At 37.4% G+C, this 27,709-nt stretch overlaps 2 protein-coding genes across 2 annotated transcripts; one reads left to right on the top strand and one right to left on the bottom strand.

Moving 5' to 3' along the window:
- The first annotated feature begins 327 nt into the window (after positions 1-327).
- Positions 328-6,703, top strand: prr33 (proline rich 33). The gene is made up of 3 exons (XM_056739189.1): positions 328-579; positions 878-921; positions 3,235-6,703. The coding sequence occupies exon 3, from the start codon at positions 3,250-3,252 to the stop codon at positions 6,226-6,228; it is 2,979 nt and encodes a 992-aa protein (XP_056595167.1). The 5' UTR covers positions 328-579; positions 878-921; positions 3,235-3,249; the 3' UTR covers positions 6,229-6,703.
- Positions 1,851-27,168, bottom strand: lsp1a (lymphocyte specific protein 1 a). The gene is made up of 13 exons (XM_056739190.1): positions 26,968-27,168; positions 20,454-20,600; positions 16,707-17,061; positions 16,489-16,628; positions 15,088-15,346; positions 14,206-14,346; positions 12,329-12,372; positions 11,879-11,960; positions 11,315-11,455; positions 9,794-9,892; positions 8,684-8,767; positions 8,472-8,580; positions 1,851-2,782 (listed from the first exon to the last, which is right to left on the bottom strand). Exons 1-13 carry the CDS (start codon positions 27,024-27,026, stop codon positions 2,757-2,759), a joined length of 1,686 nt encoding a protein of 561 aa, XP_056595168.1. The 5' UTR covers positions 27,027-27,168; the 3' UTR covers positions 1,851-2,756.
- Between the last annotated feature and the right edge of the window lie 541 nt (positions 27,169-27,709).

Here is a 27,709-nt window from a genome sequence, read left to right on the forward strand (position 1 = left end):
TTTGGTTACAAGTATTCTTCCAACAATTTTTCTCTGTGTTCATCAGAACGAACAAATGTATACAGATACAAAACAACTCGAGGCTGAGAAAATGATGACAGAATTTGTATTTCGTGGTGAACTGTTCCTTAAACAACCAAATGTAAACTTTGCAAGGTACTAGAAGCATTTAGAAACGTATGAGAAAACCATCTCTATGGTCTTACTGGTAGGCCTTCAGCATCAGTCCACCAAAAGAAGCACCCTCTATGTCTTATCTATAGATGGCGCTGCCCTTACAGTTTGTTTTACCAAGGCTTGTTATTTGTTGACACGGGGAGGGGGACACTTGGTCATATCTAAGGTGACCTGGATGACCCCCCACCCCAGCACTCCGCTGACGGATCCCTGCAGGCCGTCACAGCACAGCGTGCATTCTGAGTAACGGACTCAGGGTTTTATTTTTGGACTGCTATGGAGCCTGTGCCTTCCATTTGAAGGAAGGGGGAATAGTTGAACTCAACATGAGTGTCCCGTTCTGACAGTCCGTGCTGGGACAAGCAGGCAGCTGCCGGACACCCCTGAAGAGCAGACACACAGGTACAGAACAACAGCTTTTTGTATATTTTTATGTACGCCCATCGTGGGCCAAGTTTTAAAGTGTGTGGCATGTTTGGTCTTTGGGAAAAGGTGTTAGCAACATTGTAGCAAGCTTGGCAGTTTTCAAATGTTTCTGCAACGTTGAGTGTAATAAACAAATTAGGATTAGGACTACCTTCCAATACAACCGCATTTGCAACTAGAATTGTTGTTTTTGTCATTTAAATGATATTGCAATGGCTTATTACAGACATGCATAATCAGTTCTGACTAACCTGATGCATGGTCATATTTACAGGAGACATCTGAGTGTCTTCATCTGTCTTCTACGGTCATCTCTTGGTAAGTTATCGCTTTTTAAGCATGCACATAAAGTATGTGACACATAGATATGCACATCTAAATCTGCACATGTACAATGACTTTTTCACCATTGGTAGTTGCTAAGAAGCAGTATGGCTGTGCGAGATTTTCCTGCTTGGCTATTCTTGCCCTTTCCACTTTTGAACTACATTGGAAGGTTTCCAGCCAGCCCAGCCTACCAGGGCCTTAAAAGGACTACCTGCTCTCATATGTTTCTGTGTGTCACTCTGTGAGCTGAAGGCTTGTTTTACACACTCTTACAGGTGGCCTACATTAAAGCCATGGTTAAAATAGACATTTTTTATGCAATACCATTGCAAATATTCACTTTAACTAACAAGAAGTGAATTGTGGTGTAGATTTTTTTCAACCCATTGGTTAATAATAATAGATTATGTTCTTTATCAGTGCCTAAAGGAGCCAGCTAGTGTTATTGGTCTAAATGGTAGCAATTATTGATAGACCACGATAAAGATAATCTCTCTGTTTAGAGTCTGATGATTGCTTAGGAAGTACGCCACTTTGCATCAGTACAATATTAAAGAACTCAAGAGCAATACTTTGGAAATTTGATCACAGTCTGCATGTCAACAGACACCAGAATCTGATCGGTCATATATCTTCGGTGATTTATTATGAAATTGAATGAAGCCGCCCCACCTATAGCTAAAGCAGTAACTGCAGTAACCCCAGATCATGAGGCATTGGTTTACAGTGAGAGTGGCACCGCACACTGTGACACGGGGCAGATGACTTGCTCGGCCTAAAATTAGGCCAAGGAGGCATTCTAGATGAGTTGAGCCTTACTGCGTGGAAAACTGGCGTGAAGTTGTGAGAGCACTTGTGAGACATGAAAGCACTTGATATGATAATTATATTCATACCACACAATTAAAATGCACAGCCGATTTTAAGAATTACACAAAATATCAAATTTATTGAAAACAGTAATAAAAAGCTGCTATGACTACATCACATTCTTATGTTTTAGCACCTCTGAATATCACTGGGAGGCAAAATGCTTATAACTAAAGAAACATGTTTGATTTATTAATATAAATATGATACATGGACTAATTCCAGTGTTTTCTTGAAAACCAAGTGTAGTCATTTTGCAGAACTATAAAGAAAATATACAGAGAAAATAAACGATATATTTGTATAACATACATCAGAAGATAACAATTCAAATAGCTTGAAAATAAAAATCACCGGTAGAATTTGGAGGAGCAGAGTTTGCTTTTTTCATATTCATTTTGGGGGTTTCAACTGTATTAGTTAAATATTATTTATTTGTTATTTATACAAAGGTAAAATATGTCCGGGTATTTAAAAGCCAGCATAGATAATCGATACAAAATATATGTGAAAAACAGCATGTACTATGCCTATTTTACATTTACATTCAATTCATACTCATTCATTTATAACCAATAGAAAGGCATTCTGTAATATCAACTCAAATAATGCAAGAAATACTGAGGCAAAATAAAAAAATAGTCAATGGATTATGTATAAAACACATTTCTGAGAGTAATTTTGCTAAAAGTTGTATATGTGACAATAAAATACTTTTTTGTTTAGAGGGAAAATTTCCTTAAACTGGACATTACAACAGCAAGAAAATTAACATTGTAAAAATGTAAGGCAGAAAAGTGCGAACATAAATTGTAATTTATTACTCTTTTGCGTTTAAGGTGTTTGTCATACTCTGGTATATATGTCATTAATGACTCAAAGTAACAAACCCAAAGTCTCTGTGGATAACCCTAGAGGAATGTAAAGGTGTATCCGAAGTCCTCAGATATGACTCCTCAAAGGTCTTCAGAGGAAAAATCACCTGAAAAAAAGGAAAACTCTATTATTTGCGAATAAAAATATTCTTTAGTTATTTCTATTATTTTAGGATAGTTTACACATTTTAACATTGACCCTAAAAGCCTTATGTTTTTCCAGAATAGAATGATTTTCAATCTATCATAAAACAAAATCAAGACTGTGTTAGATGACACTTCTGCATGTAGTTTTTAATAATAGAGACTCAAGCTCTCGACTTTAAAAAGTACGCCAAAGCAGCCTAAAATGTCATAAAAAGATTCCAAATGAAACCAAGCGGCTTGAAGGTTCTAATTGGAAGAAAAAGTGACGTGCACAATCTTTAGAATTCTTCTTTTTGGTTTTCATAGAAGCAAGTTTTATGTGAGCAAATAATGACAAAAGTTGGAATGAATATTTTTTTGTCCATTCAGCATTTTCAAGTATATATGACACTTTCTTATGTTTCTGTTTTAGGGGGCTAAGGATTTCATGGCTGTCAATTTTGGCAATGCTGGCCTGCTTTCCCAGCAGTACAGACCACCTCTGCTCCCCAAACCCGGGAAAGAAAATGTCCGGCTTCAGAAACTAATCAAGAAGACAGCAAAGAAAAAGGCTGCCGCACAGGCCTTACAACAATCCGTCCCGTTCCGCTCGAGCCTCTCCCCAGTCAATGAAGCAAGTCCCGACTTGGAACACAGTGACCACTCAACTCCTCCCAAGACTCCAGAAACACCTTTATACCTTGGCACAGTACACCCACGTTTCAATGTCCGACCATTGTATCAGCATGTATCATCTCCCTATCCTCATCACAGAGCATTCTCTTTTGACAAGACATCAAGGTATTCACCTCAACCATATGTGGGTCCAATCCACATCATCCCTCAACAAGAAGCTCCAGCATTTCCATACACACCATCACCAGTACATGCTACTGCTCCAATCAGGATTTTAGTGACCGAAGAAACCACACACATGAAATCCTCAGACACTGTGCTACAAACTTCACAAAAAGGGAAAGTCGGTACAACTCTCACAGCCAGTATTATTACCTCTAAAGCTTCAAGCCCTACTTCTAGAACAGCAAAAACATTGTTTGAGGTTCCTCAAATTAGCAACTACACAGCAAAGACAACAGGATTGAGAACATCATATTCATCATCACCAACAAGGAGTAAAACACCTATTGCAGAGTTGTTGAGAGGCCCAACACCAACGTTTGAGTTTAGAAAGATTGTAATACCAACATCAGAAATAAAAAGAGATAAAACACCAACAAGAGAAATCAGAAGGGTTAAGACACCCACATTTGAAGTTAAGAGGATAACAACACCAACTTCAGAAATTAAGAAAGCCTCAATTCCAAAAGCCGAAATCAAGAAAGAGGCAATTCCATTTTCCCAAATTAAGGTCAGTGCCCCAGCCCCAGAGATTAATCCAGATTCAATACCTACATCTGTTGAGACTAAACAGGGTTCAACTCTAACCGTTGGGACAAAGGTGGTTACAACTCCAGCCACAGTAAAAACACCAACATATGACTATACCTTAGCAAAATCACATGCAGGGCGGCCCAAAACCCCCTCAGAACATGTATCATGTGCTACAGTACCTGTTATTCAGATTTCAAGACCAAATCCACTTTTATTTGCTGTATCTCCTGTACACATGGATGGCAGAAGATCTAAAACACCAACCTCAAGCTTGACTGGGCCACATGATGAAATTCACAAAATGTCAGATCATGTGAATCACATCAGTCTTCAGAATGGGGATATAAATGTGAAATCAGCTGAGCCCTTGATAGAAAGAGTGGGTAAAACCCCTATTGATAGCCTGTCAAAACTTGAACCTTTAAAAACTCAAAAACAGGAAACTCAAGCACTAGAATCCCCAAAACCTATCGCAGAGGTACACAAAAAGCCTAAAGCTCCAAGTACACCTAGCATTCAACTAACACAGCCAGTTTCATCTTCAGCTGGGCAACAAAAGCCTAGAGTCCCAGCATTTGCAGGTCAAAGACCTAAAACACCAACAACACCTAAATCCAAATCAACATACTATGGATTAACTCCCGCTGAATATGTTGCCCATGGAGGAATAAAAGGTTATACGCCCACTTTTAGCATTTACACACCAACTACTGAGGCATCTCAACTTCCCAAACAGGAACCAGTAGTATCTCAACCAGCTGAAAGTGTGACCAAGAAAGTTGATGCTAAGCCTGAGGTAAAGCCCAAAGAGGAATCTGAAATCCTGCCATCTCAGACTGTTGTTAAAGGAGAAACCACTGTAGCTCCTCCACCTTTGGAGGTTAAAAAGTCAGCATCTCAAACAAAAGCTACATATGTGGGGGACATTCCCAAAGGAACTGTGCCACCAGAAGTTAAAATTCCAACCATTGTGGTGACTGTAGCTGATACACCATCATCAGAGTCACTAAAAGCAAAGACAACTAGCATTGTAACACCAAGAGTAAGAACTCCAACATATGGATCTGCCAGACTTTCTCAAATGATATCAACCACTCAAACTTCAAAGGAAACTTCGAAACCGGAAAGTGCCATAGCTGTGCCATTACCTGACCAATATGTGGTAAAGCCAGTGCTTCCCAAGGTGACAGAAGATACAATTTATGCCCAACCAGCAAAAGTGTCAGAGAAGCCTACAGAGGATAAAATGTCATTGTTGGACAGCATTAAGAAACAGAACCTTGAATCTGGTTCTGTTGAAAAAGCTCCTGAAAAGATTGGAGAGGTTCAGGCTGTAGCTCAGTCTCTGGTTAAACCAAAAGAAGACCAAAACAACCTTAAAACAAAGGACAATGAAAAAGTAGATGGAGTCAAGATGAAACCTAGTTCCCAACAAGAGCTCAAACCTGTAGAGAAGGAGGAAGCTGATGGGCACTCCCTACCTGCAGAGCCTCTCTTGAAAGTGATACAGAAACCAAAAGCCGTGAAGTCAAAACTCAGTGGCTGGTCTCGCCTCAAAAAACATATGGTGGTTGAGGCCGAGGAACCCACATTTCCAGAATTGCCATTGGAGAAAGGAGTCACTGCCAGTGCTGATCAAAATTCAGTTGAGGTGCAGAACAAGTCACAAGAGGAAGCTAAGATAAGTGAAGGCCAGGACACCCAGGAAACTCATAGGTCAATCAAAATGTGGGATGCTGTCCTCTTTCAAATGTTTTCCACCAAAGAGAACATAATGCAACAGATTGAAGGCAATAAAACTGAGGAGCAGAAAAAATATGAAGAACAGGAGATGCCAAAAGAAATTCCATCGTTTGCACATCGTTTGCCACTTCTTCTATACAGCCCACGGTTCGATGCCAGGAGACTAAGAGAGGCAGCTTCACGACCAGCAACAAAGATTGCAACGGTTTTCGAAATGGGGCTCATAGGCCGGAAAAATAAGGAGGAAGATCCAAAAGACTTTAACAGAACAGCCAGAGGCTTTAGCACTTAAAGTAAAAAAACTTAAATAATGGAAAAGAATGTTGTTAGCTTTAGTTATGATGGTAGTGTATCCAAACTATTTTCTTCATACCATATTTTATAACTTAATACCAGATCAATTGGCAGGTAAAATAAAATAGATTTAATGTCAAATATACATTGCAGTCCCAAAGATTTAAGCTAACTGAAGTAATGAAAAAACAGAACATGCTTTTATTTCAGACGTCATTTTTAGATTGAAGTGTTACAATGTTCACAGTTTCCAAGATCATCTTTTAATCAGTGAAAACTATTTTTAAAGCATGTTAATACTAAGATTTTGATAATTATTACATCCTCAAACATTTCTATTTAATTAAAGGTATGTTATGACGTCAGCTTGCCAAAAGACATGCATAATCAAAGTTTTAGTCATCTGATAATATCCACTTACAGTGACAGCATTCTTTTTTCATAATATTATAAATAAAATAAAATACACCACCTTTTTCGCAGCAACATTTTTACAGCCTAGAATAGTGCTTAATAAAGTATAAAAAAAATATAAATGGCTTAAAGGTTTTTTGCGGCTTCTCTATAACAAATTATTAGTTTTTCTTTTATGCTTGCTTAACAAAGATGATGCTTAGGAATGCTAAACTAAAAAAAATTGGGTTGTTTTCAGCCCATTCGTTGCTTGTAAATAAACCCATGCTGGGTTCTTTTAACCCATTGTTGGGTTCCTATTTGACACAATACTGGGTTAAAAATAACCCCACATTATTTAGAGTTTATGGGCAAAGGACGAATTGTATGTTTTTAAAGACTAGGGAAGTATGAGTTTTGGGTTGTCAGGTGGGTAAAACTTGGTAAGTGCTGAAGGAAGAATCAGATATTGTATATAGAAGAAACTTGAAACGAAAGTATGTCAAATTCTAGAACTTGTGCCGGGCCTGAACACAAGGCATGATGCACTCTGCAGACCACAGCATGACTGCGGGGAACCGAGTACTTTTGGTACTCAGTGTTGACAATTAGTTTTACTGATGAAGATCAAAAAATGGGCTTTCAAAACCATTCATAAAAGTGAATCAGTGAATGCTAACTGTCAAATCACGCATGTTCTCTTTCAGGTTAAATGAATGTAATTTTGTAGGCTTTGCCTTTTTTTGCATGTTTGTCGCAGAAATTGTCAGTCTGAGAATATTTTCTCTTGACTGATGGTGATGTGTATAATGCTTTGCATTCTAATGTGCACTGTACTCTATTTAATATTTTATATATTTTTCTAATAAAACATCTGATTTTAAGAGGGGTATCATTATTTTTATCACATCGCTTTAAATCTGCATTGAATTTGCAGTTGTTAACTGATTTAAATGTATAACACGGTAAAATAATTATCAAGAATGCCTATAAAGAACCTTCCGATCACAATACTCAAAATCAAATACGGCTAAGGGTAGGAATGGGTTTAAGTAGGCTACTCTAAAATATATATTATTTAAATATATAAGTACATATAATATGTATTTATTAAGTCGTTTCGGTTTTGCAAGTGCAAAGAACTGAGCGTGTCATGTTCACGCCTAGAGTAGGCAAAGCGTGACGCTGACACGTATTTTCGAACGGACCAGCTTGTCTCTTACACGCTTTGTCATGATACTGGGTTGTTGTAGTAGAAATAGTGTGAGAAGTGCGTTCACATTGAACATTTTCAAAAAAGAGGTGCACTTAAGAACACAGATGATGCACTCATTCAACTGAAAATATGAAGTGTGAAACTCTGGACACTTCACACACCTAACGATCGCAGTTTCGCTAACGTAGCAGAAATGAGTGTGTAGTGATTATGCTTCAATCTGATGGTGACTGGTCATGCTGGGAAATTACATTAAATGTACGATGTACAAATTGATTATGTTGTCTCCCGTTATGTTATGCGATTGACATCATTTGCCCTCATCTGGGAAACCACATATACTTCCAGGTAGTATAATACCATTAAGTATTTTATTTGGGACGATACCATCCTTCTTAAATTTATACACTAAATGGTTGAATGCACAGTGCATAGTCTGATCGCATAGTGTATAGTATTTCATTTGGGACACAATTTTGGTGTTTTTTTGGAGTTTTTTGGATCATCATGAATTAGCCTTTAACTAGGATAAAGTAGATACCTAGCTTGGTGGGTAGCTTATATTTAATAGCATTGCCTAGGTTTGCAAAAGGTTTAAAATAAAGAACGTAGGATATAAGACATTGTCTCACTTGATTTTCCATTCGGGTAGACAATGTAATGATCACCATCAATGGAGATCTTCTCGTATTTGCCATGTCCCGTCACAACAAACTTGTACCGTTTACCCGAAGAGGAGCCCTGAAAATATAAAATTGGAAACATTTAGATTAAATAGGAAACAGACCCATGATCTTTGTGTTTCTAGTGCAGGGCTCCTACAGGAAAATTATTTGCTATTTACCTTTCCTCCCAGCCCTGATTTCTCTGCTTCCCCGATAACTTCCCACATGTTCTTTTTCTGCAGAACATCTCCAGGTTTGACATCCTGAGGATGAGCATAAGGAGGCAGTGTTTATTATGCTCAAGCTGCTGTTTGACCCTCATCACACACTTTCACATAATCCAGAACATGTCAGAGTGTTACATCATTGACACAAACGTCAAACATCAGAGGTCCATCAGCATTGTATACTACGTTTATCCTGGACTCTCACCAGAAATTGCTTGTAATGTTTACTTATTTGTGGATTGCTTTGGATACATTTTAAAGAAAATTATGATTAAGGAGGTGAAGGTCATTCTACCACAAGGGGGCACCACACATGAGGCATCGGTTATGTTACTGTATTTATTTAGCCATATTTAAACATACCTTATTATCTGTTTAATTTAGAAACACCTTCTACAGTCCATTAAGGCTTATTGCGGATGTCATTATGGTATATAATTTAACAATTCATTGTTTTGCTTAATTCAATTCAACCATTTTCCACTATGGGATGATATAGATATTTAAGCAAAGCAGATGTCGTGCACACTACATTAGTTAGGGGTGGGTGAAAAAATCGCTTCACAAATGAATCGCGATTCTTATCGATTCACAGATTTAAAAAAAAGATTTTCTAGTTAATATAACAACTGTTGATGTTGTTGTTGAAAAAAGACAGAACTTTTTTGCGAGAGCGGTGCGGCATCCCGACAGTCGAGAGTCCGCACATCTTAAGCTCAGCAACAGCGATGGAGGGGGTAAAATGAATACACCCCGTCAAATTATTAGCAAGGGGAAATTTTTGGAAATAGTCAGATTTTACCAACCAACTCTATGGTGAGAAGGAGCTTGACAATATGTTTTCAATATGCAAGCCTTGTAAAGCATTTTGAAAATACTTAACGTAAAAAATCACATGCCATCATTCTAGCAAAATGGAATGAAATCTAAACATATATCACATCGATTTTTAATCGAATCGTGACCCAAGAATCGATATGAATTCAATCGTGAGGAACCAAAAGATTCCCACCCCTAACATTATTTATCAAATTTAACAACCAGGTTCATTAATAGACTTACAGATGGTGTGGAATGGGAGCTTTTGTTCCCGTCCTCTGGACTACCTTTCACCCAATGGTTGATAAGGGTCGCCACACCCACTTTCACACAGTCTGTGTCCTAAAATGTTTAACACACTTTATTAATGCAGATTTTGGCTGTTGTATCCATATAAAAGCAATACTTTATAATACACAATATAATACATTACACACTAAGGCTGTGTTCATTATAATCCTATGGAGTAAAACGTTTTTTCAAAAATGTCCTGAGCCCTTTTTAAGTGCTAGTGACGGTGTTTTTTCTGCAGCTCAGAGCGTCGTTTGAAGTAAAAAAAGTTCACGTTTTCTGAAAAACGTCAAGAACCTTTTTCAGAGCCAACCAATGACAAGAGGGTAGCGGGACCTGTCGTTTCCATAACAACATGCGAGGAAGGTGATTGGTCGGGTAGGAATATGCACGAGCAGAAAATGGCAGCCGAAACGCCGGCTGGAGGATAGTTTTGTATACATTTTTTATATAATATAAAATTTTAAAGAGTTTAATTTTAATTAATGCATTTCTAGAGAGAAAGTTGTATTGTAGTTTTTAAATATGTTGTTAGTTTTTGCAAATACGCTCTCTGTTTTTAATTCAAATAGACTTCTGTCATGCTGTCTATGAAACCTGTCTCTCTGAGCTGCCTTCGTGCACTAATGCTGCCTCTGAACGTTGCCGACTGCTATTTGTAACCTCAACGCAGCAAGCTTTTTTATTGTAAACGTTTTCTTGTCCAAAAAGAAGTCATATGTGAACACAGCCTTAGACTATTGGCAACTTGCCATGTGAAAACCTTATCGACTTGCTGTCTATGAACTGCTGCTCACGTAGTCACTGACTAGACAGTGAGTCAAATCAAATCTGTAAGTTCTGTGACACAGCCACTTTATCATTATCATGCAGTTGACAGCTGAATGTGATTCATGAAGCCAACGTTTTCCAAGAATTCCTACGTAACAGCTCTCCAAAGAGTGCCGTGGGACCTTTATGTCACAAATGTCTCAAACTCACACAGATGTAAGCGCTGAGAACAGATGTTGCACACTACATGACTAACATGACCTATCTCACGCTGTTTTTGAAACTATGAGGGTTGCCTATGACCTCCATACTTACACAATCTGATATTCAGTCATAACAGAAGTGTGGCCCACCGCCCTTACATCACTGTTTCCCTCATAACAATAATAAATCTAAATAGCTAATTTCTTATAACACGCAAAGACACTTTACTTCCTGTTCGCTGCTGTCCTTCTGAAACCTCGTAACTCCATATTTCAGAATTTTTACATTTAGCCATAAACCATTGTTATAAGTCACTCTTTATGTTTGTCACTCGGTTTTGCAAATATCAAGTCAATAAAAAGTATTTAAAAAGTGCTTGTCAACTTTTATAAACTAGTTTTTATTCCGTTTCCTGGAAAAACAGTGAATTTGGACTTAAAAAGGACAGCGAAGATCTCTTTGCTTTCAATGACAGAGTACCCATGTCTGATATCTGACCTTCGTGGGTGTGCCTTTCGGGGTGGTTTGATTCCAGGCCTCCCCTGCTTCAAACAGATTCTTCTTAGATGCCACCGGAGCAGACACACATGGCATGTCCACCGACGCTGCTTTGTTCATCTTTATTTCTTTGGAGGAGATCTGAAACATGTGAAGGAGAACAAGCGGATCAGAGCTATAGATCACTTCTGAGGATATATTGAGCACAACAAACGGAACAATAAACTTTGAAGAAATTTTCCAGGGGGGGTGTAACGTAAGAAATCCCATGTAATGTCTTAACATAAACCGACATAAGTCTGATCCATTATTTTAAATCCTGCCAGAGAGACCTGTCAAATATTTAAACAATGGTCCAACTGAGAGACGTTTCCTTGCGGCAGGTACAAGCCCTCTTGCTGGTTTCTGAGAGAACTCACTGTTCACATTTTGAGTAAAGCGAAGATATATGATCCCATCTGATAGCATAAAACATCAAGTACAGCAAATCTGTCTAGAGGCAATGAATTCAGTGTGACTTCACAGTGTCTTATGGGTCTTTAAATATTGTAAAAAGTAATTCACCTCTATTGCCTGTGTGTATTGCTCCAGTTTGTCATCAATCTTGGGCAGTAGCACGGGTCTCTGGGTCTTCTTAAAGCTGTTACTGTTTTCGAAAAATAAAAATGGGTATGAATCATTACTCAGGCGAAATACTTAAATCATACACAAAGGAGGCATAGACATAATGATGTGAAATATCTGTGTATGACAGCACACTTTTTTCATTTCTCCAATATCTTACAATCTATCGGTAAAAAAGCATACTGCACATCTGTTAGCTGTTGGCTGTCTCATAAATCATGGCTGACGAGGCGATCCAGTTACAAAATATAAAAGTGACCTGTTGCACCTATGTCAATATTTTCTTTCAGATAACTTGCCTGCATATTTGAATTATTGTTATCAAGAAACTACCATTTATAAAAAGTTGAATGTTTGGCGTGACTGTGTTTTTTTGGTGAATGACCTTACCTCTTTTTTAAAGATCGGTTCAGAGACTCTGTTCTCTCTGTGATCTGGAATAAAAACAGGCACATTTAGGAATTTGAAGAACGTGATGTTTGTAACAAGCTAACGTTTGGTGCAGAGGTACTTGAACCAAAAAGTGCATCGTTTTGTTGCCCCCAAATAAAGACTTATAATCCTATAACTTTATTTTAATTATATCAAAACATATTTAGTTATACAATGCTGGAACATCAGATCTTTTGGTTGCTGGTCATATTTTGCTTAGGTTTGATTGTATAAAATTTATGATACAATTCTATAATTCATAAAATACCACAAAATCTGTGGCCCGGCCCCCTGGGTCCATCTTGCCAAACACCCACCCCCGGGATGCCACGGGATCGAGTTTGAGGACCACTGATTTAGTGGATTATAATAATATATTCCATTTCGACACTTAATTGAATGTTCTGGTTTTTAGTATCAAAAGGAAATTATAGTTGAGCTGTCTGTAATTGTAGTAATGGTAGAGCTCCTCAGACTTTTGTCACTTTCCTATGTATGTTAACAGGTTCTCATTTAAAACCCACAAAAGTCTCCCTTGTGTTGTACTGCAGCCCTCTGGCTTTTAACCTCAGTTGACTGCGCAAATGTCAATCTAGCCTTTTCCTCAAAACATACACAGGGAGACACAGGAAAGAGCGTTTAAAACCAAACAATCTGCAAAAATAAACAAATTATTATATTCAGAATTTGTCAAACGATTAAACACACTTGGCTGAATGCTTATTTGATTTTAAAGTAGCCTTACACCATGGCAAGACAGGACGAGACTCGATGCAACGCGACACACGAATTGTTCTAATGGGATTGTCTCGCTGCGTGGGTTCTATTATGGGTTCTATTATCTCTTGCTGCGCTGCATTGTGCCTCGCCGTATCAGGTGTAGACATGGTATAGAGGGTGATTTGTTATATTCCAATGTTTAAATGAACTTTGATGACTTTACTTAAGTTATGATGAAGAATCAGTAGGCAGGTATATACAGTTTGATTGGTATTGTTTTTATATGACACCATAAATACATGTATGGCTTAAAAAATTGTTTCTTAACATGTTATGTTGAGGTTAGTTAAAAAAAATCATACAAGGTCATTTCACACCTTCAGTAAATAGCAATCCAAAACATAGCATAACCTACATTCTAAATACAGCAGGAGGACACTGTTGTGTTTGATAGAGATGGTTGATGAATGCATGTTTGCTAAATCACATCACAGATTTTTCCTGTCTCTTTCAACATTGTAATTTGGCTCGGAACCACAGTAAATTTATTCACCATTGAGTACTAATGCTAGCTGTTTATCAGTGTAGCTAGGTAACAATAAAAACTGAAATCAGACTCCTGTGTCAGGCAAGATTCCTGTAAGCACACCTGTGTTCAAAACAGCATTCACACCAACCCAAGAACTGAACTTTGACTGCAAATAAACCTTGGCCTGCACCAAAACTCATGCTTGAAAATTTTTCTATCAAACCGGCAAAATGATGTGAAGTCACTTAAACTAGAGATGCACCGATATATCGGCCAATTATTGAAATCGGTAGATAAAAGCAATTCAAATCCTGTCAATCATGCGAGAACAGGAAAATGCAATGATATCATATCTTCAACGGGTCAACAAATTTGTGTATGCATGCATGTCACTTTAGGATGTGCCACTGCAAATGTGTTTCATCGCTCACACAAGAAAATCACTTACGACATAAAAGGAAACTTGAAATCTGATAAAGGAACAGGTTTATTTATTATGATATAGTAAGTAATGACACCGTGACTATACCTTGCTATTATCACCTTGCTAAATGCCACAGGGATAACGTATATACTCTTACTGTACCTTAGCAGTTGGACTTTTGGGGTTCAGAGGGTTAAATGGATCATCTCCATCTGTGACGGAGACGTTGAGATTCTTCATTCTTTTCTCTGCCGCCTCCATCCTCCTTCTCTCAATCTCCTCCTTCATCTGCTTCTTCTCCTCCTAGATATCCAAAATATTTCACATTACGAAATTTCCAAACAGGCACTTATAATCTGTCAACACATCAATTCTGGCACTACAGCGGAGGCATAAAGCTTAGCTGTTTGTCAGGAAACGTCTGTGTTTATATGGAATCTAGGCATGTCTATTTTCTCAGCTATAGCGAAGTTCCAAAGATTTTGGTTAATGTTTAGCAAAGGTTGTATAAGTGTAAGGAACCAACCCTCTAAAAATAATGTTAATGGACAGTCGTTGTAAAGTAGATAAATATTCTTACAGTGTTAGTTGAAAATGACACCTTGTTTGAATGTCCTTTAAACATCAGATTTTGGAAGATTTAAAAGAAAATGTGCTATTTTTCAAAATGTTCAACAAGATGACTCCCTACTTGAAAATAATGACTTAGGATCTTTAGAGTGTTAAGATGTTCAAGACCACACGATGCAAAACTCGCCTTTTTTGGCTTTTGTTTTCAAAGCCATGCTTTTGTACTATATACAAACTTTGACAAAATAAACTTTTTGCAGATTTACACTTTGAAAAATTATTTGCACCTATGGAAAATCAACTAAAATGGCTCATGACTCATCCTGCACTATGCACAGTTTTGTCCAGTCAAATGCTCTTGATAATTAAAAGGTCTCTCCCCTTAATTCTATTTGCAACCAACCAAGAGGCAGATTCATAGCTGTAAGGTGTGTCACGCCTATTGAATATTATGAAAATAAAATAGTTGCTTACTTCTTTTATGGTTAATTTCTGCTGTTCCTCTTCCTCCTTTCTCTGTTCCTCCTCCTCACGGAATCGACGGCGTTCCTCTCTCTTCTTCTTCAGTTCCTCAAGCTCCAGCTCAGCCTCGACCTGACGCTGGCGAAGTTGCTCCATCTCCTGACTTTCCTTCTCCTGATGGCTGCGTCGAATCTTCTCTAGCTTCATTTCTGTCTCCAGACCGGTGTCCATCTCTTTTTTAGACTCAAGGGTGTGGTGCACACCTATGCTTCTAGATAAGATGAAATGAGATGAAGATATGATAATAAGTGAAATTGAATAATGGGGTAATGATGTTTATTGCACATACAATAGGAAAGCCCATATGAATCTGGCAAGATTTAATTGGATTGTCTAGTTCAAGTGTTTTCAAATATCTCAAGGTGTAAAACGTAAACTAGATATACCACATATATATAGATACTAGATATACCATACCTTTTGGCCACAATATATTACTAGACTAGTCACTAGATATTAACTTGCTCCCTTTACAGCCATTTGGGAGTTCCTCTTGCAAGCCTTTTTTGACAACAACAATAGTAGGTCACATATGTGACACATCTATATTCAACTGGAACATATTTTATACGAGTGTTTACTTCCTTCCATAAGTCCAGTTAAAATGTTAAGTCAGTTTCTTGCACAAAACTGTTGGAACATTTTTTTTTCTTGTACCAAACCATTACATAGATGGGTGATATATCTTTTTAAGACCTCCATATGTAATGTTATGTTACATTTTGTTAAAATGTTATGTTTGCCATGTATTTCATTTTGAAACGAGATCAACAATAGCATTGAGCATCGACATTATATGTCTTTTTTAACAAAACATCTCAGAATAATGATTTGTCATGTGACCACGATTGAGACAATTTTGCTTTTGCGATAACACGATATTGATTATATCGTGTTATCGCAAAAGCAAAATTGTCTCAATCATGGTCACATGACTGTATGAAATTTTACCTCTGGCAAGGTCCATCTGGTGCAATGATTTTTAGGTCATTAGCCCCATCTCATACTATAACTCATACCTCTAAGCAACAGTTATGATGAGTAGAGGATAAAGAAAAGAGGATGCTTATTGCATGTTTCCAAATCATCATTTGTCATCTTAAATTCCACAAAAAATGTTGTAATGTAAACTTTATACAGAGGTATTATCGTACAGTGAGATCTTCATATTGTTACATTCCCGTTGAATCAAAATATAGTTTTTTTTATAAAACAATAATTCTGAAAATAAGACGAAAGAAAACATGACAATGCAAAAACCTTAATGATCCTAAACTACTGTACTTTCTTTGTGAAAAATCCATTTTCCTCGTTTCTTTATTTAACGTTTGACAAATAACATAAATATGTTACCTTGGAGATCTTTTGGTTTTTATAAGCTGTGATGTACGTTCCTCTACAGCTGCTTCTTCGTTGCCATTAGGCATCTTGTCTTGCTGTAGGAAGACCTTAGAAGTGTAAGACACTTTCACCTCACTCCTTGCCTTTTTCATCTGTGAATAAAAGTAATATTTTAGACAAAGTATTATCTAATTTAATGCTGTACTTTCAGTATTCATAATTTCTCCTACCTTGTTTTCTAATGGTGATTTTTTTTCCTCTTTGTTCCCTTTGATTTCATTGATATCGTGCCCTTCCTCTGATCTCTCACGCCTCTCGGTGCTTCTTCTCGCTGGTCTTTTCTCCTTGACATCTTCCACCTCCTGCTCCCTGTCTGGGGTTTGTTTATGCGGTATTGAGTTGGTCAAGCTAGTCTTCTGCAAAGACATTGCGAGAAGTCTTCTGTCCTCATCTGGTGACTCTTCAGTGTGGCCGTTCACTTCCGTTTTGGCTTGTGTTCTTCTTTCCAGCTTTTGGGTCCAGTCGCTAAAGCCCTCATCTTCGTCGAGAGCAGTAGGGTTGCTGGGTTTGAAATCACTTTCGTAGCTACAAAATACATATGATCATGAAAGACTACCTTAAACTTCTTATATAGTACTTAAAATGATCAAGGTTTGAAAAAGCACATCCATCCATCATAATGGTAATCCAAATGCAGATCAAAGCAATCAATTTAACCTGGCAGGTCATCCGAGTTTACTTTATAGCTGATCATCTTTTTACAAAATGAACAAAACCTGGACCTTATTTATTTTAGACCCTTTTACAAGACTGATGCAACGATATAACCACATTAATAAGGGACCTGGGGAAGTTAAAAGTCAGTCAGGCATGAACGGCTCCAGTCAGTGAGACCGCATGGGCCCACACACCTGTATCGCTGTTGCTTTGACCAGCAAAGTATGCAATGATGTCACTGTGCCAACCCATTAACAGCAGAAGCAGACATCAAACACGATCCTTGGAAAACAGATGTTTAAGGTGCGTGTGAGGATTTGGAAAGGTGCTGTTTGTTGTTGTTTCGTTCATTCGCCAAGAGCAACCAGACATGATATAATCACAAAAATAAAACAAAGGTAATTTAATATAACAAACAAGATGTGGGGTAGTGCAGGGTTTCTCAACAGGGGGGACGGGGCCCACAAGGGGCCCAAGCTGCATAAAATTAGACAAAAGAGTCCAATGAGCATTGAAATACATTTTTACACAGCTAAAAAACTAAATATTTCTTATTACTTGGCCATTTTATAATGAATTAACCTTTTTGTAGTTAATGACAATCTCTTTTGTGAGTGAGAGGGAGAACTTACTTTGAATATTGTTTAATACAGTGGGGGGTTGAGGATCTCTGGGATAATGTGTAATTACAATCTGTTAGTTCAACCCAGTCTCATGCCAGTTCATGACATGAAATTTAGTATTTATTGATTCGTGTTCATGTACACAAATTCTCCCACTTCAAATTCTTCTTGTAGACTTTTCTCAACAGAAACTTTTCCTCACCCTCGAAAACTCCGCATTAACTATTGAAGTTATGCAAATCTCATGATTGCGGTTAAATAACCCTTCAAACTTCCGTAGTAAGTTTTGTTTGTTTATGAACGCTGCAAATTCTTGTTCTGAAGTTAACTTCAGAAGCAAACTTCAGCTGAGAGATGCAAAATATGGGGAGAACAGATTAAGAGCCGTTTGGCTGTTTATGTTTGCTAAAATGGTGAAATGAGCTGTATAATACAGGTGTATCATTTTAGTACTTATAAATATCTACAAGTATCGAAACCTATACGTATACATAATGGCCCCCGATAGGCCCCCTCAAAAATAACATTCTGGCCAAGCCACTGGATTGTGCACCCCCAAAAGAAACTTTATGATAGACTGATACTGTACATTTTTCTTTAGAGTTATTCAAAGGGTTCACAGAAAGTTAAAACAAACACAACTTCACTCTAAATCCCTCAAATGAAGATCAAAACAATCTATATTTAATGACGACTGCACCTTTGACCACTTCCTTTTTATTAAAAAGCCCTGAATTAAAATCTGTTTCATCCAAGCAAAAGCTGCCTGAAATGAATGCACAGCACATTCCTAAACATTATTAAACAGATTTTCAACAAAGCATAACGACTTTAATTAAACAGTAAGTTATTACAAATTAATCAGTTTGAAAACAAGTTTGTTTAATAGACAGATGTTTAATTGTGTGAGACTTCTTCATTAACTCTTTCACAAAAATTAAAAACCCTTTCCACGTTATACACATCTAACACGTTTCCAAAAGATTTCTGTCTCTAAGCCGAGAGTGAACTTCTAGTTCTTCTATGATCATGGATAATCACAGAGCGGCCCTAGACGACCTCTTTCAAACAGTCAGCTTAAAGCTGTGTTTAACTTTACACATATGAAAGATTTGGGGTTGAGGATAAACAAAGTTGCTGTGATTAAAAGCAAAGTGCGCTGGTGGTGAGGGATATGACATGAACCCGTTTTCAAAGGCATGCCCAGCTGAAATTCTTCGGAGGTTAAGTCATGATGAGAGGGCAGCTGTACATACTGTGTGTGCGTGTGCAGGTTTAGACATAAGCGTGAAAGTAATACATTTGTGAAAGTGGTCCTCAGTGTTTAAATGCTTATAATATGGCTAAATTACGTTTTGTTTAGAACACCAATACTAACAAGGTTGAATAAGGTTTGGGCTTCGAGTTAGAGGAAGATCTTGAAAATAAGGGAGGTAAAATTGCGTAAGGGAACCTTTTATCCAGTAAAACAAGGGTTTTCAAACTTTGGGATGCCGCAGGGACCCCCAAATATGATGAACCCCTTCCTACAATATATATTCATATTTTTATAGATATTTTTGCATACAAAACATTTAAACTATGTTAGATAAGTAATAAGTGTTACATTATAATACTCAATATTAAATAATTGGCAATATTTAAAGTAATATTTGATTTAAAACATTTTAAAACATATTATACATTATATACACATTATAATTAATTATAAATAAATATGAACACTTGTAATTGAAACAGTTATAATATTTAGTAGGCTTTCACAATTTTTTATTCAACAATATTCACAGGCCACCTTCCTGTTCACAAAAACTCAAAATTTCCACCCAATAAAATATTTCAGAGCTTGATATTAACTGAAAAAGTGTTTATTTAATTTAAAAGTGGTCAAATAAAAAGAAATCTCTTCTTTATAAGTTGATTTAAAATGTATTTCAATTCTTTTTTAAATTATACGATTGGAAGTCAGCTGAGGCCCCCTTCTGGAGGATCCCTGGGGGTCCCCGGACCACTACTTTCCAAACCCCTGCCCTAAAGAAACATATTGTTTACCTTTTTATTTCCCCACTTCATAGCTTTGTGCAACTTAAATATTCTGTGGATGTTAAAGGTTCTTTATAGATGGTTTCATCGAACGCATGCTCTAGCCCGACATTAACGTCTGTGTTTGATTATAATATAGCATTTTTTTATTTTTTGTTTAGATTAATATTAATTAATATTTTATTGTATATTTATTCATTTAAAACTACTCAACAGTTATTGATTCTTTGCGGAGGTCTACCCGAAGTTTGGGACACATAACTTTGTTTATATTGTTGCACCTGAAACAGTCTATACTGTAAAACCATACGGCTTGACATAACCTTTTGGGAACCTTTAGTTTTAAGAGAGTAAGATATAATAAATATTAATATTTTATGAAAGCCACCGCATCTACAAATCACTTTTTTATTAAATGGACAAATAAAAAAAATAGTAGCCTATAAACAAAATAGTCGATACTCTACACCAGTCAGTATGTGCTAAGCTTCATTTCAAACATTACTCGTTGTGTGTATTTAAGATCGAAAACTGCCATGCAATAAAACAAGCCTACCAAATACCAGGCAAAGTGTGAGTCACATAAACACTTACGGGCTGGCCTCGGGAGGGGTCACGCTGTCCTGAGGGGACCCCGTTGATCCAGATAGGTTCTCTTGTTTGCGGAAGGCTTCCCGTGCCCTACGTCGTCTTTCCCTCTCGATTTCTTCTGCATCTTCAACACTGCGCTGGGCCGTCACTCTGCCAAAAGATATGTGTGAACAACCATTTTGTTAGACCACATGATCATTTTTTTTCTTTCTTGGCACACACTGTATGAAAGCATGCTCGAATGATAAATGACCCCCATAACCAGGAGAATGATACTGACTGTGATACATAGACGCTCTTAAAGACGCCCCCGACAATAGTTTGTTTAGTCCCACGGTTGGGATTTGGAGCCAGTGGAACATCTGCTTTGGCATTCGACACCACCGGTGATTGAGTGATGGAGATTTGGGACCCATGTAACCTCACACTCATGACAATAAGGCATTATTGTGTTTATTCAGTCCATAAATATATAAGTATATCCTCTTCATCTATTCGGTTTTGAGAATGTGAACTTTCTACCCAAAAAAGATGCAAGCTAAAAACCAAAAGTTGTATTAGTTAGTGCTAAACTCTGATATATTTTAACAAATGTTAATGGTAGTAAGCATTACCACCGCTTGTCTCTTGAGCATAAGGGTCCTGCGTCATATGGCTTAAGGTCTTCGTTTGGAATATTGGGTCAATTAAGGGTGCATGCAGAAACCCTCGAAAGAGTTTCAAGTCCTTCACTGAGGTCACAAGCTGCTACAATAGCTTTACAATAGTCGTAAAAGCACAGGTTGATAGATGACATTAGTCAGCGCTCTAAAGATAAGACTCCCAATCAGACCCACAAAGGGTTTTACAGCCTGACTGCATGAGTAATTCCTTCGTTTCAGGTTAAACAAACGATTCGTTTTTCTATAGTTCTAGAACATCTATACACTGTGCTTTAAAAACATAAATATCAAAACCAAGAACCTAGGTAACATCAAGAACCAAAGAATAACTCAATACTGTATATACATAGATGAACCAAAGTACTGCAAATAATTAACTGAAGTTCTTCTGGCTCTTAAGGCTTTGTTCAAAAATGTGACTATTTTGCATACAGTATACCACTGAAAGCTTTTCAGTTTGTATTGTAAACGGAGAAAACACATAAACCCATTTTTATCATTTGTCTAAGAAATGGTTACAGCCATTATAAAGAAAAAACACAGATGAGATCTATTTAATATCTCAGTTGTTTCTAGTGGATATCACTGGGATAAAATAGATAGCATAAAGCGTATATGGAAGTCGTTTGCGTCTTAGGTATTTCTTCAGAGAAAATGAGGTAGAAATCTCACAAAAGTCAATATTATTGAAGATCTCAATATGAACTCAATAATTTCTTATGTATTCACATTTACTGAAAATCCACAATGTTTGCATTGTATTTTAACATTTATTTTCTGATTTGTTTCTATATTAAGCACTTGAAGGAGAAAGATCTGAGACGACATTTATTAAATGATTTTTAAAGTGATAGTTCACCCAAAAATGAAAATTCTGTCATCCTTTACTCACCCACTTCTCATTTCAAACCTGTATGACTTTCTATCTTCCGCAAAACACAAAATAAGATATTTGGAAGAATATTTCAACTGTCCCCCATTCGCTTACGTTGGTTCACACAATAGAAGTGAATGGGGGCCATGTTCCTTTCTGGGTGAACTATCCCTTGAGTAGTTATTTTGTCCCGAGTATTTGAAACAAAAAAGTTTGTTCTAACAATGTATCATACAAAATGGACAATTTTCTGAACTGTTCTTTTAAACACTCATTTTAGTTATGTTCATATGTCATGTAAACAATGTGACATTCAATATATTCCAGTGAAAACAGGTCGACTTTGTTGAATCTGGACCAAATGAATGATCAGCATATCTTCTGCTTTTCTGATATCTGATTTTTTGGCTTGTGATCCTCAGTTACCTTCAGCGCCACAGTTATCCAGTATGGTTTTATATTCTCTCTCGGTGTCTCTTCTGTCCTGTCTGCAACCTCTTTGCTTTTTTTGATTCCTTCTGCAGTTTCTTTTATTAAAATCTTGTGCTGGATGGACTCAGATAAAGTAAAAACCAGCCTCCACACTCACAGTGCAACTGACACCAAACCACATCTTGAAACTACACGTTCTGTTTCACAAAGGCCTCACAGCGTTTCCGTGCCTGTGATTATTATATGCTGTTAATCACTCAGAAGGAATTACTTCATATTTTGGCAGACGACACTTGAATGATGTCAATCCTGCCAATGATGTCATGCACATCTGATTTACTTACCACTATCAGTCGGATTATGCAGCCTGCTTTTCCTTCATGTGGTGTGGAAATACCGTTTTCCAAAGGTCATGAAAGTAAAAACAGATTTCTAGTTTTGGTAAATCTGTTGTCAAACACACATTTGCGAAATGTTTCTCAGGCCTATTTTTGAAAGATGAAGTCTGGCTTAAATTCTTCTTGTATCACCTCCCCTGAGTCTGTGTTGACTAAACTTTCACGGCCTGGTGCCCGGAGGCAGAAAGGATTTGGAAGGGTTGACAGATTGGGAAATGTTTTTCGCTATTTTTGCCTGCCCTAATTTACCACAGCCAAGTCTGGTCTTGCGGAGGCTGGGCTGAGCAAGATGGGTCAGTCACACAAATGGGTCATGTGGAGCTTGACCTATGACCTGAGTTTCCCTTTCCAATTCTTAACCTTAAAACGAATAGTACGAGTACAATATGTAAGGACGTACGATGCGACAATAATCAAATCTGCAATCTTTGTCTGCTTAGTTTGGCATGTTCTCAACCTTTGCCATACATTTTTGCCTCAGATGAAATTCATTTTAGTGTTAGAAATGTACATTTTGATTATAATGTCCATTCTGCTTTTTGCTGTATGACTGTATGATGTTGAATAGAGTGCACCTGAAGATCAAACTGAGATTATTACCTGCTGTACCACCTTGTTCCCTCAACTGCTGTTTTCTGATCCTCCTTGCATGAAAGAACAAATCATTGTTCGTAATTGAAACCATCGAAATGTTCACTTTTGTTCTTCTTTGTGCCTGTTTACAAAGAAGCAAATCCCGGTGTTTGAGACGTGAATGAAAGAGGTCGTTATTTCCTCTTCTCGCTCTGTAAATCTGTAATAAAGGGCACCCGTGGGGTTTATTGACTCTAAAACAGATGATGTCATCACAGCGAGACAGATTTACATGGTAAAGGAGAGTAATTGTACCAGACAAAGACCGTATCTGCTGTCAGTGTGTGGCCACAACTTCAGATTCTCAGCATTCCTTGAAAAACAGATGGAATTTGAGAGCATTGATCTAAGCCGTGGAAGGTGTGTCATGTATCATGAGGACTATAGTTTAATCTTGACATTTTGAAGGTCCAGTGTATGAAATTTAGCGGCATCTAGCGATGAGGTTGTGAATTGCAAGCAACTGCTCACTCCACCCCTACTTTTCAAAGAACTACCGTGGCTTACAGAGGACTAAGATGTCGTCACGTTTTTGCTTCTTTGCCGAAGGAGCTAACGTATTTACGAAACGCTCACTGTAGAGCAGTTTGTCCATTTAAGGCTACTGTGGAAACAACAAGACGAATTCATTGTAAGGGGACCCGCTGTGTATGTAGATAGAAATAGCCCATTATCAAGATAATAAAAACGTAACTTTTCATTTTGTAAGGTCTTTATACACCTCTGAAGACATAGGTGTGTATACTATATTGCATTTCTGTCAGTAGATCCTCCAAAAAATTACTCATTGGACCTTTAAAGAAAAATACTATACATAATAAACAAAATTCGTTTGTTATATTAACACATTGTACTTCTATTATTATTTCCTTACACTTTCCCTTTTTGTAATAATTAGTTGTCGAAATGTTTTTAAAGTGAGTGATCATTGTTAAATACATTACTCTGTCCGGGGCCAAATGTCACCATATGATGTGTCACTCCACTCGAACCTCATTGAGTGCAAATGAAACACGGTTCATTTCTAAAAGTAACAAGGGTAAAATGTGCCATTATGTATTGGTAAACCACCACAGCTACAGAGACTTTGACAAACGTCTGGAGCCACTTGAGAGACATCCCCGCAAAATCACCAAAGAAACTAAATGACTCTTGTAATGCTTAGCTAAACATAACAGCACAGAAGTGCCCTGGAGTGTTTACTCTACTGCGCTCCCTAAATCGGTGAACCTTGGCAAAGCGCTCTGCCACAGGGACGGTAAAGTTTATTCCCCCTTTCTGTCGAACAGCTAAGCCCCCTGCATTCCTGCAGTCCTTATCAGAGTATCGTAAACAGATCGAGCGGCTTATGTAAAGTCCCTGGATTACAGGGTCACGGCACTGACCACAGTGACAGGGAGGTTTCATACAGGTTTAAGATAAAAGCAGGAAGTCATTTATACCATCAATTCCCCCGATCCTGTTGTATTTATTTTCTCCAAAATTTGTCTTTTCATTGAAACAAGGAAGCAGATCATTTTTCCGCCTGCCAATTCTGAAATGGTTTGGCAGTTCTTATTGCAAGTTGAACAGATTTTTAAAGACCCGGTAAATTGCCTGATAATTTTTTAAACATTTGCCTGTTGCTATTTGCTATAATCAGTGGCATATTTGGCTTAAGACGTTCTGGAAAGAAAGTTATTGGACAGAAATGTGCATGCACCCTAGTGCAAGATGAGTCATTAATGTTTTGGGTCCATTTTCCTGGAAGAGAAAGACTGGAAATTTAGAAGGTGTACTGTATATCTGACATAGTTGTGAATATCATATTTACATTTATATTATAAGTTTTGTTTTTTTATTTTACTTTATCTCTGAGAATGATGGCAAGAAAGGAAATAAGGTTGAGGAAATGATGCTGAACCATTTCTCGAGCTGATACTCCACACGTTGTCAGTGTAGTTTGTTGAAGCGCCCACAAGTCCCTGTTTACAGCAAATTTATAATAAAAAAGTAGCATAAGAATAGCATAACAATTCCCCCAGTCGATTTCTATACTTTGTCTTGTTTTAAGTGTGTGCTTAGGACATACCTAAACTGTTAAGCCTCAATGTGACAATGTTTTGTCATCTGTCATTGTTTTATTCCGAGTGCGTATACAAAACATTGCGTACACAGAAATGTATTTGACATATCCGGTATTTGTCTTTGCAAACCACAAAGCTGTTCTGGCTGAATGGAGCCCATTAATAGAGAAAGCTGCCGGGTGAGTGTGAGAAAAATATGTTTTTGGCAGCACTGAAAAGCCTTGGGAAATAATTTCATCCGATCTGTCATTAATGTAACCTGTTCGCTGACTGTTTGACAAAGCACACCTGATCTTGCTGAAATCCTGTCTGAAGAGGAATGAATACAGTAACAATGTGGACATCCTGAGAGCTTACTGAATTGTTTTTTTCTCTGTCGCATTATTCATATGTTGTTTTGTGTGCTATTCAGTGAATGATTCATTTTCTGAGGAACGCTGAATTGACATGTTTATGGTAAAACACTTAAAAGAAAGCAAGGTATTATATTTATACATTTTTAGTGTGTTTGTTTCTGAGAATCAAACCCATGACCTTTGGAGAAACATGCTTTCCCATTTGAGCAACAGAAACACAAGTTAAAGCCTTTAAAACATTTGGTAATTGAATTGGTTTACTGCACATTTAGAAGTCATATCAATCTAAGTTACTGAAACACAGGTCATTAGGTTAATTATGGGCCCCAGGTGCCCTTAAGCCCCCCGTCCCTCCCTCCACAAACCTACAGCACCTCTGGAAGAAAACAATAAAGTCTCATCTGGAACCCTGACCAAATTCCGGCTCATAAAATCACACTTAACAACACATGACGTGTTTTGTCTATAAAAACAACAAGGTGTGAAGTGACAAATGTTGGAGTTCATTTGTTGTCAGACGTAGTAAACTGTTCTCAGTTAATTGTATTTTAATAATCTACAAGTATTTTGAAAACGGTACCAATGAAGGGCTAGATTTATCTACCTTATTTAACATCACAAACATGATATTTGTGATCATAAAAGTGACATTGAATTTGATGCCGACAGTGTACATACAAACTACAATTCATATAAAGCTAATTTATACAAAAAACACCAATTCTATGATTAAACCTGCAGTTTGTATAAAATGTAAAATTCATGAACATGGTTCATTTGGTTAAAAACTTATAAGTAATGTCCAAAGATATAGTTTACAGTAAAGTTACTTTATCCCAAACTTTTGTTGAATTAAAAGTAAATTGGTTTATGATTATGTCAACTACTCAGATTTCGACAAAACATTTGTCCTAATGCTACAACAAAGGACAACAGGTTCTTCAGTTGTAAATAATATGAATAGCTTGTTTTCACAAACAAGAATCACAAGAATATATCATCAACTGACTGAGAAAACCAAACATCATCACACCTGAGCAGCCGGCTTCAAACTTTAAATTCCTCAATGCAGCTAGTTTAATAAAGCACTTCTCACCTAAGGAGGTTTTGCAGACCCTGCTTGCTGGAGTTTCGTCTCATGATTGTACTTGACATTGTTGTTTCTTCTCCCTTCTGTGTTTTTATGGAATTCTTGGAATTTTTGTATTCCGATGAATGCGTTTCACAAAGACTCGCACACGCTCACACTCTTTCCCGGATGCTTCTGAGGCGAGATCCACGCGGCAGTGGCTTCTGTCTCACAAACGGGCTTTAGTCACACACTTCCCCTCCTCTCTCTTCTCCTCCTCCCTCTGTTTTTTTCCCTGCATGTGGTTCTCATTGAGCGAGCTCAGACCATAGCCCAACATCTTTTTCCCCTCCTTTCCCTCATTTTGCAGGCTCATGTGGCCATCCCAGGGGAAAATGTAAGTTGATACCCCCCATCCCATGCTATGAATCCAGACCCCCACAAACCCCCTGTCCCGAAACACAGAACTCAACCTTTCTTTGCCTTTATTTACACAGTCAACATTGCTCACTTAGACAAAACCTTTCAAACAAACATTCACCTGGAATTTTGTCTCTCATTGTTTGTAAGAAGGAAAAGTCAAATAAGAGCTCTTAAATTATTTTTTTAAAGATTTCTCCTTGTCGGGAATGAGATTAAATGCAGAACAAATGGCAGATTTTTATTTTAATCTCCTCCTTCTCACATCCTTCTGAGAAAGAGACTCCCCAGTAATTCTTTAAATGCAATTTTGTAACTAAAGTTTTAGAAGAGATCTCCGCAACGTGAT

Source organism: Triplophysa dalaica, chromosome 24, assembly GCF_015846415.1.
Source record: "Triplophysa dalaica isolate WHDGS20190420 chromosome 24, ASM1584641v1, whole genome shotgun sequence".
Lineage (NCBI taxonomy): Eukaryota > Metazoa > Chordata > Actinopteri > Cypriniformes > Nemacheilidae > Triplophysa > Triplophysa dalaica.

Coding starts and splice junctions, on each gene's coding strand:
- prr33 (XM_056739189.1), top strand. CDS start 3,250: ATGGCTGTCAATTTTGGCAATGCTGGCCTGCTTTCCCAGCAGTACAGA.
- lsp1a (XM_056739190.1), bottom strand. CDS start 27,026: ATGTCAAGTACAATCATGAGACGAAACTCCAGCAAGCAGGGTCTGCAA. Junction 17,062..20,453: donor ACCCCTCCCGAGGCCAGCCC/GTAAGTGTTTAT, acceptor TGTATTTTGTAG/CTACGAAAGTGATTTCAAAC. Junction 12,373..14,205: donor CCAAAAGTCCAACTGCTAAG/GTACAGTAAGAG, acceptor TTTTTATTCCAG/ATCACAGAGAGAACAGAGTC.